We start from the raw sequence: 14,721 nt of genomic DNA, 5'->3' as shown, positions 1-14,721 counted from the left end.
ATTTACTCTGTGTATCAGTCAGTTGGCAAATTGCTGAGTAGAAGGTGGAGTCTGAATATTTTTGTTTCATTTTTGGAAACTTTTGTTTGAAAACTTTTGGAATTTTTTTATTATTTCAATAATTTGCACATTTTTTAGCATAAACATGCATGCTCTCATTAAATGACACACATTTATTTTTGCTGCAAAAACATTTCCATTGATGTGTACAGATATTTCTCCTTAAATTGTGGGAAGGAGAGGAGTTGGGGTGATTCCAGTTTTGGCTTCATTTTCTTAAAATCAGATGGTTGTAACACTTCAATCAAGGCGAAGCTTTGCCTGGAAACCTTGTGCTTTTTCCGAAATGTCACAGTAATTACAACCTTGTGAGCAGAATATCGACCCCTAAAGAGCTCTTAAATTTTGAGGGAGTGCAACAGAGAGCCTGGGAAGCTTTGCAGAGATGACATGATGTCCTGGCATGCACTGTGAATCCAGAGGAGCAAGTGAAAGCACTTGAAGGCAGAAATCCTTCTTCTCCCAGTCCATCCAGGTCTGTCCTCTCCCTACCAGGCACCTTCCCTCCCCAGGATTACACCCTGAGCTGCACTTCCCCTTCCTCCTGGCTGCAGGGTTTGTTAACCACAATTAGGCAACAACACATTCACTTACCTCGTGCTGTTGCTCAGCACAGGGGAGAGGAGTTTCCATGTTTCCATTGGGAAATGGTGGATTCTGTTCCCACCTCTCGTGGGACAGCAGACTTCCCTGCATTGCAGAGCTGTAACCCAAGCTTCTCCTGGAATTGGTGCTCTGTTTATATTTTGGCCTTGGTCCAAGTGCAGTTCTCTGTGCAGGTGCTGTTGGCAGGAGTGGGAATGGCTGAGAGGAGGTGGAATGAGGAGTTGCTCCTTGCTCAATTGTCCTTGCTCTGTGTCCCCAGGGCTGCTGCTGCCCTGCTGCCGTGAGCCTCAGCACTGATTCCCTCCATCCCTTGGAGCTCTGCGTGCTGAGTAACCAGAGCAGGCTGCTCCAGAGGGATCTCTGTCATGTCAGAAACCTGCAAACACCCTTTTACATTGTCACTTCCACTTCCCATGTCAGCTGTTCAGCTCACCTGGGCGGCCTGGGAAGAGAAAGAAATCCAGCAACAATCATCCATGCCCTGCTTTGCCTGGCAGGGCTGGAGCACTGCTGGTTGAAGGTGAAATGCTCTCGTGTGTCCTGGCTTGGATTGGCTCCACAGCTACTAGCACAGCCAGCTAACAGCCCAGAAGAGTTTGTTGGCTCCAGACTGTTTCCCAATTCATCGGCAGAAGAGAAAGAAGGGGAAGGCAGGAGATGAGGTAGATGAAAGAAGGCGATGTGGGCAGGAGAAAAGAGGGAAGAGCACAACGTGAAGGTGAGTGTCTACCAACAAAAAATGACAGGAAGGAAAACAGGTGGCTGGAGACACAGATGAATGATGGTTCCCCAACCAAAGTAAGTAAGAAATACTGGAAATAAAGCAGGATAATGTGTTGTTCCAGCAATCCCGAGATTCTTCTCGCTCCTAGGACTTCATGCTCTATCAATTTATGGGGATTCAGTTTTGTACTGAGAAAAAGATCTGTCTTCCCAAGTACCAGCATCTGGCCTGAGCTGCTCCTGCTAGCCCATGTTCTGGTGCCTTCCTGGCAGGAAATAACAAAGTTAATTATATATAGGGAGACACAGACATTGCTCTTTACAGTCACCTGTCCTATAAATAACCTGATGTTATTTGAATAACATAATTAGAGTGGCATCAAATTCAATGAAGTTGTTGTTCCCTTCCTTGGAAGAAAGGTTTATTATGATTTGTCTGAACTCATCATAGAGTTTAGACATTAAAAAACCCAAGCAGGCTCCTCTGAAATTAAAGGGGTTTGTATTACAGCAATTAAATCAGTGTCCAAACTAAATGGGAATGTGAAAATAGACAGAAATTTGCTCAGATCCCAATGCAAGCAATAATTCAAATACATGTCCAAGGATTTAACCTGATATTCTGCAATAAAACAATTACATTGTCTCATTTAATGAACCACAAAGTCCTTAGTTTCTGCAATTAAAAAGGTGCATGGGACAAGCAGCTGATCTCTCAAGCACCCTGGCTATACTTTAGAGACAAATTTGACAGGAAATGATGTGAGACTTCTCAAAGCAGTTGCCCAAGCCATTAGGAAGTCTGACATTAGAGGCTGGGAGTGATAAATGACTTTGGTGGGTTAAGCATGGATTTGTTTGATAGCAAACAGCTGCACTGGGGAAGATACCAACAGTGTGTCATTAATTTCTCTGCAGCTCATTCTATTTCAGACTTGCACGGCCAACTTGGTTTCAAATACCTGCTGTAAAGTGAATCAGTGTGCTGCATCCTGTCAGTGTGATCTGTTTGCTTCCTTTGAAGCCCTCAGTGAGTTTTTTTGGACACAATTTAAGAGCATAGTTCAAGGCCAGTCATTGAAACATCAATGTAGAAGCTACAGCACAATGTAGACCTGTGGTACTCTGTTGCTGGCTGGGGTTAAACCACAACACTGTCCAGTGATGCTACTGGAGAAGGAAAAAAAATATATACACTCCAATGACAACCACAGATATTTTTGGCTGGCTAGGCACAGATTTAATTCATGTGATTTGCTTGAATGGTATAATTATGATATTAATTTTCATCGTGTTGCCTCAATACAAATGTGAGTGCAGAAACAGAATTGGCAGCCAATGAAATGCAGTTAACGCACAGGAAATACCTCAGACAAAAGTAATTTGCAGATTCTGAGAACGGGTGGGAGTGAAGCACCAAGAGAAAAGGAAAATATGATCTATGGAGATGACAAGAAATCAAATGAAATACAAATTTTACTTCTGTGCATTTTACCAGCTATGCTTCCTTTTCACCCAGTAAAATCTCATATTATATTTGCCCTGACTACCTTAATGACAGGGAATTCAAATATTTTTGACTGTTCTCTGGCATCGTGTCCAAAAAAATTCCTCAGTTGCCAAAATGAGGGGACTGAAGGCACCTGAAGCCTCAGAACAGTCAGAATTAGTAAAAAAACGTGGTCATGCAAAGGATGAGTGTATGGCTGCAATGAAGAGGGGAAATATGCAAGTGCTGACACAACTTCTGAATAGTAACCTCTGAGCTGTAAATCTTCCAACATCTAGAAAAGACTGGAAAATTATGACTTGTGGCATTAAGGAAACTTGTGAAAATTAACTCTTAGATGGATGAGGTAGTAAAATACTCATAAAATCTATTTTCTTCCTTAACTTTCCAATTTATCAGGCGAGGGGATTCTGCCCCTCTGCCCTGGGACAGTGGAAGCTGTCCCTGCCCAGGGGGTTGGACTGGATGATTTTGGAGGTCTTTTCCAGCCCAATCCATTCTGTGATTCTATGAAATATATTTGTGCTATTTCTGGATGTATATAATCAGGAACATAACTGAGCAGTGCAAACATGTTTGTGCTTTGGGAATTCCTACCTGAAGATGCAAACATGTGCATCTGACTTCATTGGTTTTTACCTGTCAAAAAATTCTAGGTAATGCTTGGAGGTGACCCAGCAGCAAGTCAGGAGGCACAACTGGATGGTCTGCAGAGAAACAGGGATAAAACCTGCTGCTCCTGAAAACCAGGTGACAGAATTGAAGCAAGACATGGGAAATCAAAGCCTGGGCTGATACCGAGATAGCACAGAAGTCAAGTAAACAGTGAGGTGCCGATATCATGGTAATTATGTTATTTTTGAAATATTTAAACTTATGCTTGGGTTAATTCCTATCCCATGAGAAAATGGAGTTCAGTGAATTGGTTAGGGCACTGCTGCACAGTGCTCAAGTGCTCCTAAGGTAACAATCAGGGAAAAGAAAATCTTAACAGACACACTGAAAATCAATTTAAGCTCTAAAAGCTCCCCATTTTTTTTTTCCACATTGTGACAAATGTTTCAGTTGCCTGTGAAATTAGGTAATACACATGGAAGAAGCTGGTCTACAAGATCCTTTTTTTATTAGAAGGGATGATGGGTAGTCAGCTCAGAAAAGTCTTGCTGAGTTTCTCTAGGTTTAATATGATCTTCCTATGGTTTTATAAGAGTGTCTCAGAGCTACTGTGAATCATTTGAGTTGTGAGTAATTAACCCCTCTGGAAATCTGACTCCTGAGGGCATCTCATGTTGAATAATCATAAAATGAATCACTGGAATTAGGCATGGGAATATTTTGAACTCCTCATCCAAAAATTTGAAGTCACTGTTTGAACATACACTGACTGAAAACCCAAGTGAATCTGCTCCTGCAATCTTTGCCACACAGGGAAAAAAAAACAGTATTTGAATTAATTTAGATGGCACCCAAGGCAGAACAGCAAAAGCTACAGCTAACTCCTAGGGCTGAAATTTTGCCAGAATGCAGCCCTAACCCATGCTCCAAACCTGGCAATCATAAAGCCTCTGACCCCAATGGCAGAACACCCTTCTTACATCAGTTCTGTGCCGATGAAAAGCATCACTTGCAGATTTACCCAGCTGTCCTTCCACATTCATTCCTCTTCAGCCTCCATCAACGAACTTATCCTTGTAAAACCACAAACAGATGCCAACAAAGCTCCCAACTTTCTATCTGAGGAGTTATCTGCTTATTCAGCATTTACGGATTTGGAAAATCTGCGGAAGGGAAACCAAAAAAAGCAAGATGTTTGCAAGATGTTTGATGTTTGTAATTATTGTAACTGCCAAACACAGCACATTATTTGTTGCAGTAATAGGTCTGAGCAGCAACAGAGTGTTTGCCTGTCCTCCAGGTCTCAGCTGTGGGAGGTATTTTGACAGCTTGATCCACAGTGTGGAGCTACATGTGGGCAGAGTTGTGTTTTCTTTTTGCTGCTGAACAGAGACTTCCAAGTTTGCCACAAATCTCAGGCATGTGAGCACATTTTCCTGCTAAAATACCTCCTCGTGCTCTCCCTCCCTTCTGAGGGAGGGAAGTTGTTGATATCCACATTGGTGCTTAGTAGTATCAGCCTGTGGAAATGCTTCCTCTGCTCCTGGTGGGACACCACAATATCAAACACGGCTTCCTGTCACTGAGCTGGGGCTGGAAGACAAAATTCCACTCTGAGCCTGGAGCCACTGAGCCTCCCCAACACCCTTCCATTGCTCAGGTCCTCAGCTTGGCCTTAGGCCTTTCCAGGGGCACATTGCACCCATTCTGGCAGCAGCTGCCCCCTGGAATGGGAAGAGCTCCCTAGCAGCCCCTCATGTGGGGATAAAACCTCCCTGTCAGACTTTTCCCCTCTTGTTTGGGAAGAGAAGGTTGACATCCCACACAGGCATCACCCAACCATGGCTGCAGGAAGTATGAGTGAGACCTCCTGTTTACACTCAGACCTAGAAACAGAAGCCCAATCTAAACCCAGTTCAAACCTAGAAGAAGTTGAATGTAAGAATCTGGTGAATCCAGGGTTGGCATAGAGAAATCCACCCTCCATCTTTCAAATGATGGGCTCTCTGCTCACTCGAGTCACAGGCTGCTTCTCTTTTATGCTCTGCAGAGTCCAGGCAGCTTCCCTTTGAGGATTCACAGATAACGCCTGAATTGCCATTTCCCTCTCTGAAGACACCTCGAGACAGAGATATCCATGTCTTTCTTTTTCTCTCCATTTGAGATTACAGTGACTAAAATAAGAGCTTTCACCACAGTTTACAGCATCCTCGTGTCCTGACATGAAGAAGCTCAGTGGTTTTGTGTAGTTCAGTTAAATGGCCTACATTTCAAAGCTGTTTCAAAGCACTGCATGGCACTTCAATATGCATTTTTTCCCAACTTTTTTTCAGGAATATCATCCCTGTTTGAATCTTCAAGTCCACTAAAGATATCATACAATGCAGGTAAGGACTTTATTTTAGTAATTGATTCTTGAATGGCTCTCAACAATGTGTTATCTCAATTCAGACTGTATTTTTTACACAGCAACCTATATTTTGATCCTTCCAGTTCAGCAGAAACCATGTTAATGATGGTAGAATTACACCTGCTACCAGGTGACTGATTAGTTGCATGTCAAAGATTTTGTTCTTTGCTCCATTTCTGACATACTGGCAATTTTCTGTTACCCTCTCAAAAAATTATTCTCTGTGCAACAGTGTTAAAATATAATAAACTTATCATGTCATATTTCCCACAAAGTGAATAAGGCAGGTTAAAAAGTATGTTGAGTCTCCAAAAAAAGAGCTTCATTGATATTTATCTTCCCAACCAGCTTATGTTATCTATTAGACTCTGTCCCACCAACTGGCTGAATTAATGACTTGTGAAACTTCCCTTCTACATGACAGACATCACAGTATGACATTTGGTAAGACAAAGCCATCCATCTCCTGGGTCTCTTCTCATGGCAGAAAACTGTTATTTCCCTGCCTTTCAAATGGTTTAAAGGACTAATCTCAAAGCAGAGTGAATGCACAAAAAACCAAAAAATGTGTTGAAAGGGATTCACATTTGAATAAATAACTTGAGAAAAATAAGAATGATGAAGCTCCAGAACTAAAGAAGTCTGTGTGTCCAGAGTCCATGGTGGACAACTGAGTCCATTATTTGACAACTGTGAAAGAGCTGTTCTGGTCTGGGATGCAAAGTGTGGCTGAAGTTTAGCAGAGGAAGGTGCAGATTGGTCCCTGGCCCTGGATTTCTTGAGTTCTTAGTTGTGTTGATGTCATCTTTGGGCAATAACTGCAAATCCCTGTGGGAGGCTGCTTTCTCTTGGAAACCACACTCAGTCACAGGATATTTCCCTCTTCCTTCACTAGCACTTTGTATTGTCACCCAGCATGAAAAATAATACTCCAGCTGTTTTCAATTTCGTCTCTGTCCTTTGGTGGACAATTTCTGTGCAGAGCCTTGCTTTCATCTTAGTTATATTTGTGAAGAGACAGAACAAATTTTCATTATTGTTTGCCCATTAACCAAACTTAAAATTGTCTGCCTGGGTCCCAGTGAAGTGATGCTGCTTAAATTTGGAGGCCATTAAAAAAAAAAAATCATGATAATCTTGAAGCACTTCACTCATATGAGCTGTTGGTGCATCCAAGAGTTTGAATCATAGCTGAATTTCCCTGGAATGTGTGTCCCACAGCTCTGCACTAGGCTTGAAGGAGTCTCTCTTACAAATCCAGCTCAGTCATCAGTCAAATATTTTCAAGTCTCTCTCTCTGTTTTCCCTGTTAAGTGGAGATAAGGGTAATGACATCTTTCTTCCAGAAAACTTTTAAATCCCTTCTGAGGCCTACTAAAAAACACAAGGGGGTGCTGGTTGTGGTTCCAGTAGACCAATATTACTGTATGCACATTGCTGCTGCACACAACTCTGTGTCAATCAATATATTTGGAAAGACTCTCATGAGGCCAGTATGTAGATTTTGCCCTCAATGTATGGGTTAATGGAAAATCTGGCTAATGCAAACCTGACACTCACCCCGAGCTCTGCACAGTGCTCAGCACTCTGCTCTGCTTCTGTGCCTCAAGTCTCCATCTGGCCAGGCAGTTTAATTTCCCATCACTGAAGCTCTGGTCTTTTGCTCAGTTTAAAGTCAGATTTCCATTTTTACTGTGGATGCTGGGTCTGGTTTTGCCATGATCCTGCACCCTTCAGAGCAATAGCTTATGCTCAGGGGCTGAGTGTTCACCAGAGGAGGCCACTGACAGCCAAAGAGTTTGTGAGGCTTCCTCTTAGCTGTTTGTCTGTCCAGGCTTTGAGGGTTGCAGCCACCCTTGCTGAAAGCTGTCTTTAAACACATTTCTGCATCCCATTTCATTGCTCCATCCTTTTCTCTATCCCTTTTCCAAGGGTGGACAGCTGAACACATCACATCATTTAGATCTGCTGTTAATTCTCAGCAGCAGAGAGGTCTGCTGATGCCTCACACAAATTCAGGTTTCTCCCTAGTAAAAACTAAAGATCATTTGCTATAAGAAGAAAAGATACAGCAGCAACATTAACAAGCTTTTCCCCTCTTGTGCTTTTCTTCTATCCACTTCATCCTGGTCTAGAGGGATTACTTATTGAGACCAAATTTATTATGTCCCACTCTGTATCAGACACGACCTTCTCATGAACAGGATTCTTAAGCAGCACTAAATTATGAATGATGGCTTCCTGACAGCAACTGCTCAAATTGAAACCTCAGCAAATGTCAGCCATGAGGTCAGAATCTGTTTGAGTCCCCAAGGAAAAAGAACTGCACTTCCAGGGGAAGAGCCTGTTTGCTTCAGAGATGTGCTTGTGGTCTCTGTGCACGTGGGTGTGCATGTTCTAATGTGCCTTTTATATGCATTTCATTGCCTTCATAAATGCTGCATTACACAATAGGACCTTCCAGACACACTATCTCTGGCATGACTGTTCTAACACAGAAAATCATAGAATAGGTTGGAATGGGTTAGAATTCCAGCCCATTTCCAACCCTCTGCCATGGCAGGGACACTTTCCACTATCCCAGACTGCTCAGAGCCACATCCAGCCTGGCCTTGGACACTGCCAGGGATCCAGGGGCAGCCACAGCTTCTCTGGGCACCCTGTGCCAGGGCCTCAGCACCCTCTCAGTAAATTTCTTCTGTAAATCTAACCTAATTTCCCCCCTCTTTCAGTTTGAACCCCTTCCCCCTTGTCCTACCACTACAGATCCTGATGAAGAGCTCCTCTTCAGTTTCCTTTTAGGCCTTTTCAGATACTGGGAGGCTGCCATGAGGTCTCCACGCAACCTTCTCTTCTCCAGGCTGAACAAAATTTAATTGATACTAATCCAGCAAATCCCTCACCCTTCTGAGTAGCTATTTTTGTGAGTAAACCCCTCAACTTCAGCACAGCTTGCTCCTGTTAACAAGGACAAACTCATAGAGGTGCACAGGTAGGAATTTCACCCAGAATTTCACTGTACTTACTTATCTTCACCTTACTGGTTCTCCTGTACATCTCTCCTGCCCATCCATGTCTTTCATGGGTATTTTTACATGCATTCAAACACACTAAAGATGCATCTTGAAGCCAGGGGTGTAGAACAGAAGTCTGGTCCCTATGGCTTCCCTAGAGATACTGTAATAATGTACACCAGCAATGGCACAGTTGTCAAAAATTGCTTGTGCTCCTCCATTTTATGAGAAAACCAACTTTCCATGCAAAACCACAGAGCAAAGTGCCTGTGGGTAATGGCTTGATGTGTTCTTTGTCACTTACTCCTGCATGTTTTCACTCATTCTTGTTCCACCTTTTTACCAGCCAACATCACTGTTTGCATGAAAAAGATGTTTTGAAAGTGCTTCCAACACTGCTCGTAAAAGAGGTTCTCTGTTTTAGAGAATGAGCTCTGTCTTTCGTCAGTAAATCATTTTCCCCCATTTTGTGCTTCATTCTTGTGCATTCTGACTCCTCTCTGCAGCTGGAAGGATGACTGTAGATGTTGTCACAGTAATGATACTGTTACAGCATGACAGCTGAGGGGAAAAACATCTGGCAAAACTGGTAATATTTTTTCAGAGGATAACTGGTACAGCCAGGTGAAAACTGATTAGCTTTGGGGCACCATGACTTTGCAGGAATTAATTTCATATTGTGGTTACAATTCTCCTCTCCAATAAGATTACATAAAGCTGTCTGTCAAGTTAGGGGCTTAAAATTCTTTATCAGTGCAAATACACATTTGTGGGTGGTTTCAACAGAGCTGCACAGTAAATTCTCATAGGGAGAGGCATAAGGGGAATTTGCCAACGGGGCAACTGTGCATCCATTCATGGAGCTGACAGTGTTTGTGCTGTTCTTGCAGAGGGAGATTCAGATGCCAGTTTTTAGAACTGTGTCAACAGAAGGAATTCAGAGAAGTCTGCCTGTTCACAGGTGACACCACACCAAAGCTGGCCTACAATAATAGTTCAGGCAGCTGAGGGCTTCTGAATATTTTTGTGTTGTACATTGGGTCAATAAAAAAAAAGGACCAAAGAAGCACTGGTTATGGCAGTGAGGAATAAGGGCTGGGGTTCCACACCAAATGACTAGTTTTCTTTCAGCTTCATTTTCCCTTGGAAAACAAATCAAGTTTTCACATAGACCCTACTAATGCAGCAGGAAATACTTGCAGTACTGAGGGCACAGTGCAGAGCAAGGAATTTTAGTCAGGTGGTAACTGAGTGCATTGGGAAGGGAATGGATTTGCCAGGTATATGGCATGGTAACGTTTTCATCAACTAAAAGGATGCCATACCCTGCAAGCTGATTCCAGTGCAACTCCTCTGCTAAATTCTGCAGAACAGAAAGTGTGTGGGATGCTGAAGTGGAGGGGAATTCCCTGTTATTTTGGAAGTGAGAGAACTGAAAGAGTGCAAAGACGAGGTACAAGGGGATGCCTGTAGGAGTACAAGATACTCCAAATGAAAGCAGGCAAAACCTGGATATTTTGAAGGATGTAGTTCTAATCTTGGGGTGTGTTTCGAGCTGAGAGCAAGGGAAAGAAGCAAAACTGGATTCTACCGCTTGGGAAAGGTGTTGGCTGAGCAGAGTGTCAGCTCCACCCGCAGGGGCAGCGGGGGAATGCAGCAGGGAACGGAGGGGATCCTGCTGGTGCACTTTGGAGGGAAACCGGGAACATCACAGCAAGGCGTTTTCCTTCTGATCCGTGAATAGTCACACTGTTTCTCCTGAGAGTTTAAAAGGCATCTTATTCCATGCTGTCTCTCGCTGCATTGCTCTGTGTTGCTTTCAGAGGTACCTCTCAGGAATGACTTTTTTTTTGCTGCAGCGGACAAACCCTGCCCAGGATACCTGGCCCTTGTGGCTGGGATCTTACCTGGAACCAAAGTAATGGAGGTGAGGTTAACCTCACCAATCAATTCTCACTAAAATGGAGTTCAACAGAGTAGAATCATGTCTGAATATCAATTTTCTGCTTCGATTTAAAGACATGGATTGTCGATGACAACATCTCTATGTCTTCTCAACGATTGCAAAGTGTCACTGAAGTACTTCAGGCTGTTTGCTTGTAGGAAAGATTCATTTTTGGCAGTTTATTCTTACCTCCTGTTTACTGTCCACCTGCAGCTGTTATTCCCAGCAGAAAGCAGTGGTGTGCTGCTCTTCAGGGCTCACTGGCAGAGGGAAAGGACAGAGACTGATAATGCTGCCTAGAAACAGATTTGACTCCAGAGTACCAGAGCTGGCTTTGAGCTTGTCCTGGTGTGTCTGTAATTCCCACCTGAGCAAGAGCAGAGCGTTTCCAGTTCCCCATGGTGAGTCAGTGGCAACAAAACAAGCTCTGCCTCATGTCTCCCTTGATCCACGTGGCTCCTTGAGGGCAGCGGGCAGCATGCAGTGCTGGAGTTACTGCCGTGGCACCAGGCTGACCATGGGCTGCTGTGAATTCAATGAACAGCCTGGGGGCTTCATGCTGAAACAGACTGAGAAACCAAGGGAGGAAAGGCTTAGGAATATCTCACAGCAGCACGGATGAAAGATACCCCAAAATCTTGTGTGTATTGGGTGTATTTTAATGTAGTTCATTGCAAGCAGTTTAGGTATTGAAGGAATAAGTCATTCCTACTTTCTCTTGTTCTTTTCCACTTTCTTGTTTCCAAAGAAATACAGAGCCTCTAGTTTGTCTCTCTTCTCAATCAAAGGCGAGCAAAGAGTCAGGATTTAATTTGGGATACAGTTCTGTACATTTCAATCACTTTTTTTTGTTTTACTTTTAATGGCTCTAACTAACTGTGTTTTGAATTAGTCCCCAGGGACTGAATGGTTTTGTTTTTAATGGAGGTGACTGAACAGATTATGGTTTAGTCTGCTGTTGGTAAGTAGTTTCCTCACCAAAACAAAAATATTTACCTGGCTCTGTTTTTTTTGGGTTTTTTTTTCTAGAGGTTAACCAAAATGCCTTGGTCAGTTTCTTTTCCCATTTTTGTCCAGAGCAAACAGCTATAACACTCCAGACCCCTCTAGCATACCAAATATGAATTAAAAGAATATTTCTTATGCAATTACATTTCTGGTATTTTTGTGTTCATAGACATCACAAAGTTGATGTCCTGTTTGTCAGTGTATATTTCTACACAGCAACACAGTGTGAAAGAGAATGTTTTTCCTTCTCTCAAGCACTGAGAGCACATTGAGATTTCCAAGTTATTTTTTTTACTGAGAACTAAGTATCTGTTGGGATCTCTAGCTGAAAACACTGTTGAAACATACCCAGCTAGTATTTGTTATTATTTTATTGCTGCTTTATGGCCAGAAGATATTAAACTAACTGCATCAAACTTCCTTCACCCAATCCCTTGATTACCACTCAACTCTGAAAGCTGCCCTGAAGTAGCCATGTGCTGAAAGTCTGGAGAGCAGCTGGCTACTAACTCATACAAAACCCTTCCTAAGGTTAGGGGGTGGTCTGCAGAGTTTCTCAGTGGGTCTGAAAGCTGTGTCTGGAGATGCTGAGCACAAAGGGATGGTACCAGCCTGAGCTGGATGTGCCTTTTATGCCAGGGACTGGAGCCTGGGCTCTGAAAGTGGGATCTGCCTCTGAGATAGTGAGGGGAGCTGAACCTGTCTCCCTTGTTTCAGCCTACCTGATTATCACAGGGAGGTGCTTTCTGCTGCTGGAGGCACTCTGTTGGCATGAAATGATGACACTGCTGATTCAGGAGGGCTGAGGGCTGTGGCACCTTCACCCATGGATTCCAACGGGAAGCCTGAGCTGGGCACTGCAATAGGTGTGCAAGGTTCATGCTGCTGCTCCTTGCTTTGTGAGTGGCTTCACTACCCCCTCTGCCTCGCACTGAGCACTGAGGCAACAAGCGCAGAAGGCTGCAACACCCATCACCGCCCCCATCCAGCCGGGCTACAACCCTCACTGTGTTCTCTTCAGAGACCCAACCCCACTACTGGGCACAGAAAACCATGGAATATCCTGAACTGGAAGGATCCCACAAGGATCATGAAAATCCAACTCCTGCCCTGCACAGGACAACCCCAAGAATCCCACCGTGTGCCTGAGAGTGTTGTCCAAACGCTTCTCGAACTTTGTCAGGGTTGGTGCCCACCACCGTCTGGGTGAAGAACCTTTCCCTAATATCCAACCTCAACCTGTTCTGGGCACATGCAGGATGTACTTCGTGCGGGACGCGCTTTGCCCGGGCGGCGCGGTGATCCCAGCCGCGGGGCTCCTGCCGTGAGGCCGGGGCAGACCGAGCGCTCGGGGCGGGCAGGGAGCGGGTACGGAGCGGGCAGGGAGCGGGTACGGAGCGGGCACGGAGCGGGCACGGAGCGGGCAGACCCGAGCGGGTACGGAGCGGGCACGGAGCGGGCAGACCCGAGCGGGTACGGAGCGGGCACGGAGCGGGCAGGGAGCGGGCAGACCCGAGCGGGTACGGAGCGGGCACGGAGCGGGCAGACCCGAGCGGGTACGGAGCGGGCACGGAGCGGGCAGGGAGCGGGCAGACCCGAGCGGGTACGGAGCGGGCAGGGAGCGGGTAGGGAGCGGGCGGGCAGGGAGAGGGTAGGGAGCGGGCACGGAGCAGTACGGAGCGGGTACGGAGCGGGCAGGGGTCGGTGCCCGCCAGGGCGCGCTGGAGACCGGCGCGGCCGCTGCTGGGGAAGAGACAGAGCCAGGCGCCGGGAGGGACGGAGGAAGAGACAGAGGGAGGGAGGGTCGGTGGGTGCCGGCGGCGCCGCCCGGAGCGGGATTTCCCTCCCTCCCTGCCTCCCTGCCCGCTGTGCTGGTTGCGCTGCGCTCCCCGCGCTGAGGGGAGCGGGCGTGGCGGAGCTCCGCTGCCTCCCTCTCGGGCGGCGGGGCCGGGGCAGCGCGGGGCCGGGGCGGGGTGGAAATTTACCGGCTCCGTCCTCAGCGAGGCGGCGAGCGAGGGGCTCGGCGGGAGGCGGAGGGAGGGCGGGGAGCGGCGGAGCATCATCTGGCGGGGAACGCGAGGGACCAAATGCCCGTGAGGAAGGGCGGCAGCCGCCAGCGCCGCCGAGAGAGCAGCGAGGCGCGGCGCAGCGCAGCGGCAGCCCCGCTCCCCCCGGCCGGCGGCTGGGCGGCGATGGCGGCGGGCGGCGGGGCTGAGCGGAGCTGAGGCGGGCCCCCCGCCCCGGGCGCCGCATGGCGCGGGCCTGATGCCGGAGCGCGGCCCGGCGCCGCGGCGGCGCTGCGGGAGCAGCAGGGCGATGGCGGGGCTGCCGTGGAAGTGGCCGCGCACCCGCCTGCCCGTGGGCGCCAGCGCCCTGGGCGTCTTCGTGCTCTGCTGGCTCTACGTGTTCCCCGTGTACCGGCTGCCCGACGAGAAGGAGATCGTGCAGGGGGTGCTGCTGCAGCAGGGCAAGGCGTGGAGGAGGAACCAGACTGCGGTCGCCCTGTTCAGGTATCGCCGTGCGCGGCCCAAGGGCAGCGGGGACAGGGACAGGGACAGCCGAGCCACGGCCCGCAGCCCCCCGGCGCCCTCCCCGCCCCGCCGAGCCCCAAACTTTAGTCTTCCTTCCCCGACCCTTTGTTTTTTCCCCCGGCGGGCAGGCAGGGCCCCTTCTGCCCGGCAAAACTTTTTTTGGGGTGGCTCGGTTCGCTGCGGGGAGGCGAAGGGGCTCGGCGGGGCTCGGCGGGGCTCGGCGGCTTACCCTGGCAGGGATGCCTTTCCGAGCGGGATGAGGCTGCCGGGCACTGCGGCGCTGCCCGCACCGCGGGATG

The 14,721-nt window shown here is 47.1% G+C and overlaps 2 protein-coding genes across 2 annotated transcripts in view; one reads left to right on the top strand and one right to left on the bottom strand.

Moving 5' to 3' along the window:
* Positions 1–1,795: 1,795 nt before the first annotated feature.
* Positions 1,796–14,388, bottom strand: LOC146443932 (uncharacterized). The gene is made up of 4 exons (XM_085049144.1): positions 13,877–14,388; positions 11,251–11,452; positions 11,073–11,143; positions 1,796–4,677 (listed from the first exon to the last, which is right to left on the bottom strand). Exons 1-2 carry the CDS (start codon positions 14,142–14,144, stop codon positions 11,376–11,378), a joined length of 345 nt encoding a protein of 114 aa, XP_084905270.1. The 5' UTR covers positions 14,145–14,388; the 3' UTR covers positions 1,796–4,677; positions 11,073–11,143; positions 11,251–11,375.
* Positions 13,975–14,721, top strand: part of ST8SIA1 (ST8 alpha-N-acetyl-neuraminide alpha-2,8-sialyltransferase 1) — a 102,893-nt gene continuing 102,146 nt past the window's right edge. The window contains exon 1 of the mRNA XM_085049142.1: positions 13,975–14,401. Coding sequence (XP_084905268.1) covers positions 14,157–14,401 — 245 coding nt within the window. The 5' untranslated portion in view covers positions 13,975–14,156. The remainder of the gene's footprint in view (positions 14,402–14,721) is intronic.

This window comes from Lichenostomus cassidix, chromosome 1Aa (genome assembly GCF_008360975.1).
Source record: "Lichenostomus cassidix isolate B80296 chromosome 1Aa, HeHo_3.0, whole genome shotgun sequence".
NCBI lineage: Eukaryota > Metazoa > Chordata > Aves > Passeriformes > Meliphagidae > Lichenostomus > Lichenostomus cassidix.
The sequence above is the reverse complement of the archived record's forward strand: the minus strand, read 5'-3'. Positions and strand labels throughout refer to the sequence as shown.

Excerpts from the sequence above, each read along its gene's own strand:
- LOC146443932 (XM_085049144.1), bottom strand. The coding sequence starts at position 14,144 with ATGCGGCGCCCGGGGCGGGGGGCCCGCCTCAGCTCCGCTCAGCCCCGC. Across the intron at positions 11,453-13,876 it reads CCTCGCTGAGGACGGAGCCG|TCTGTTTCAGCATGAAGCCC; the intron begins GTAAATTTCCAC and ends TTGGTTTCTCAG.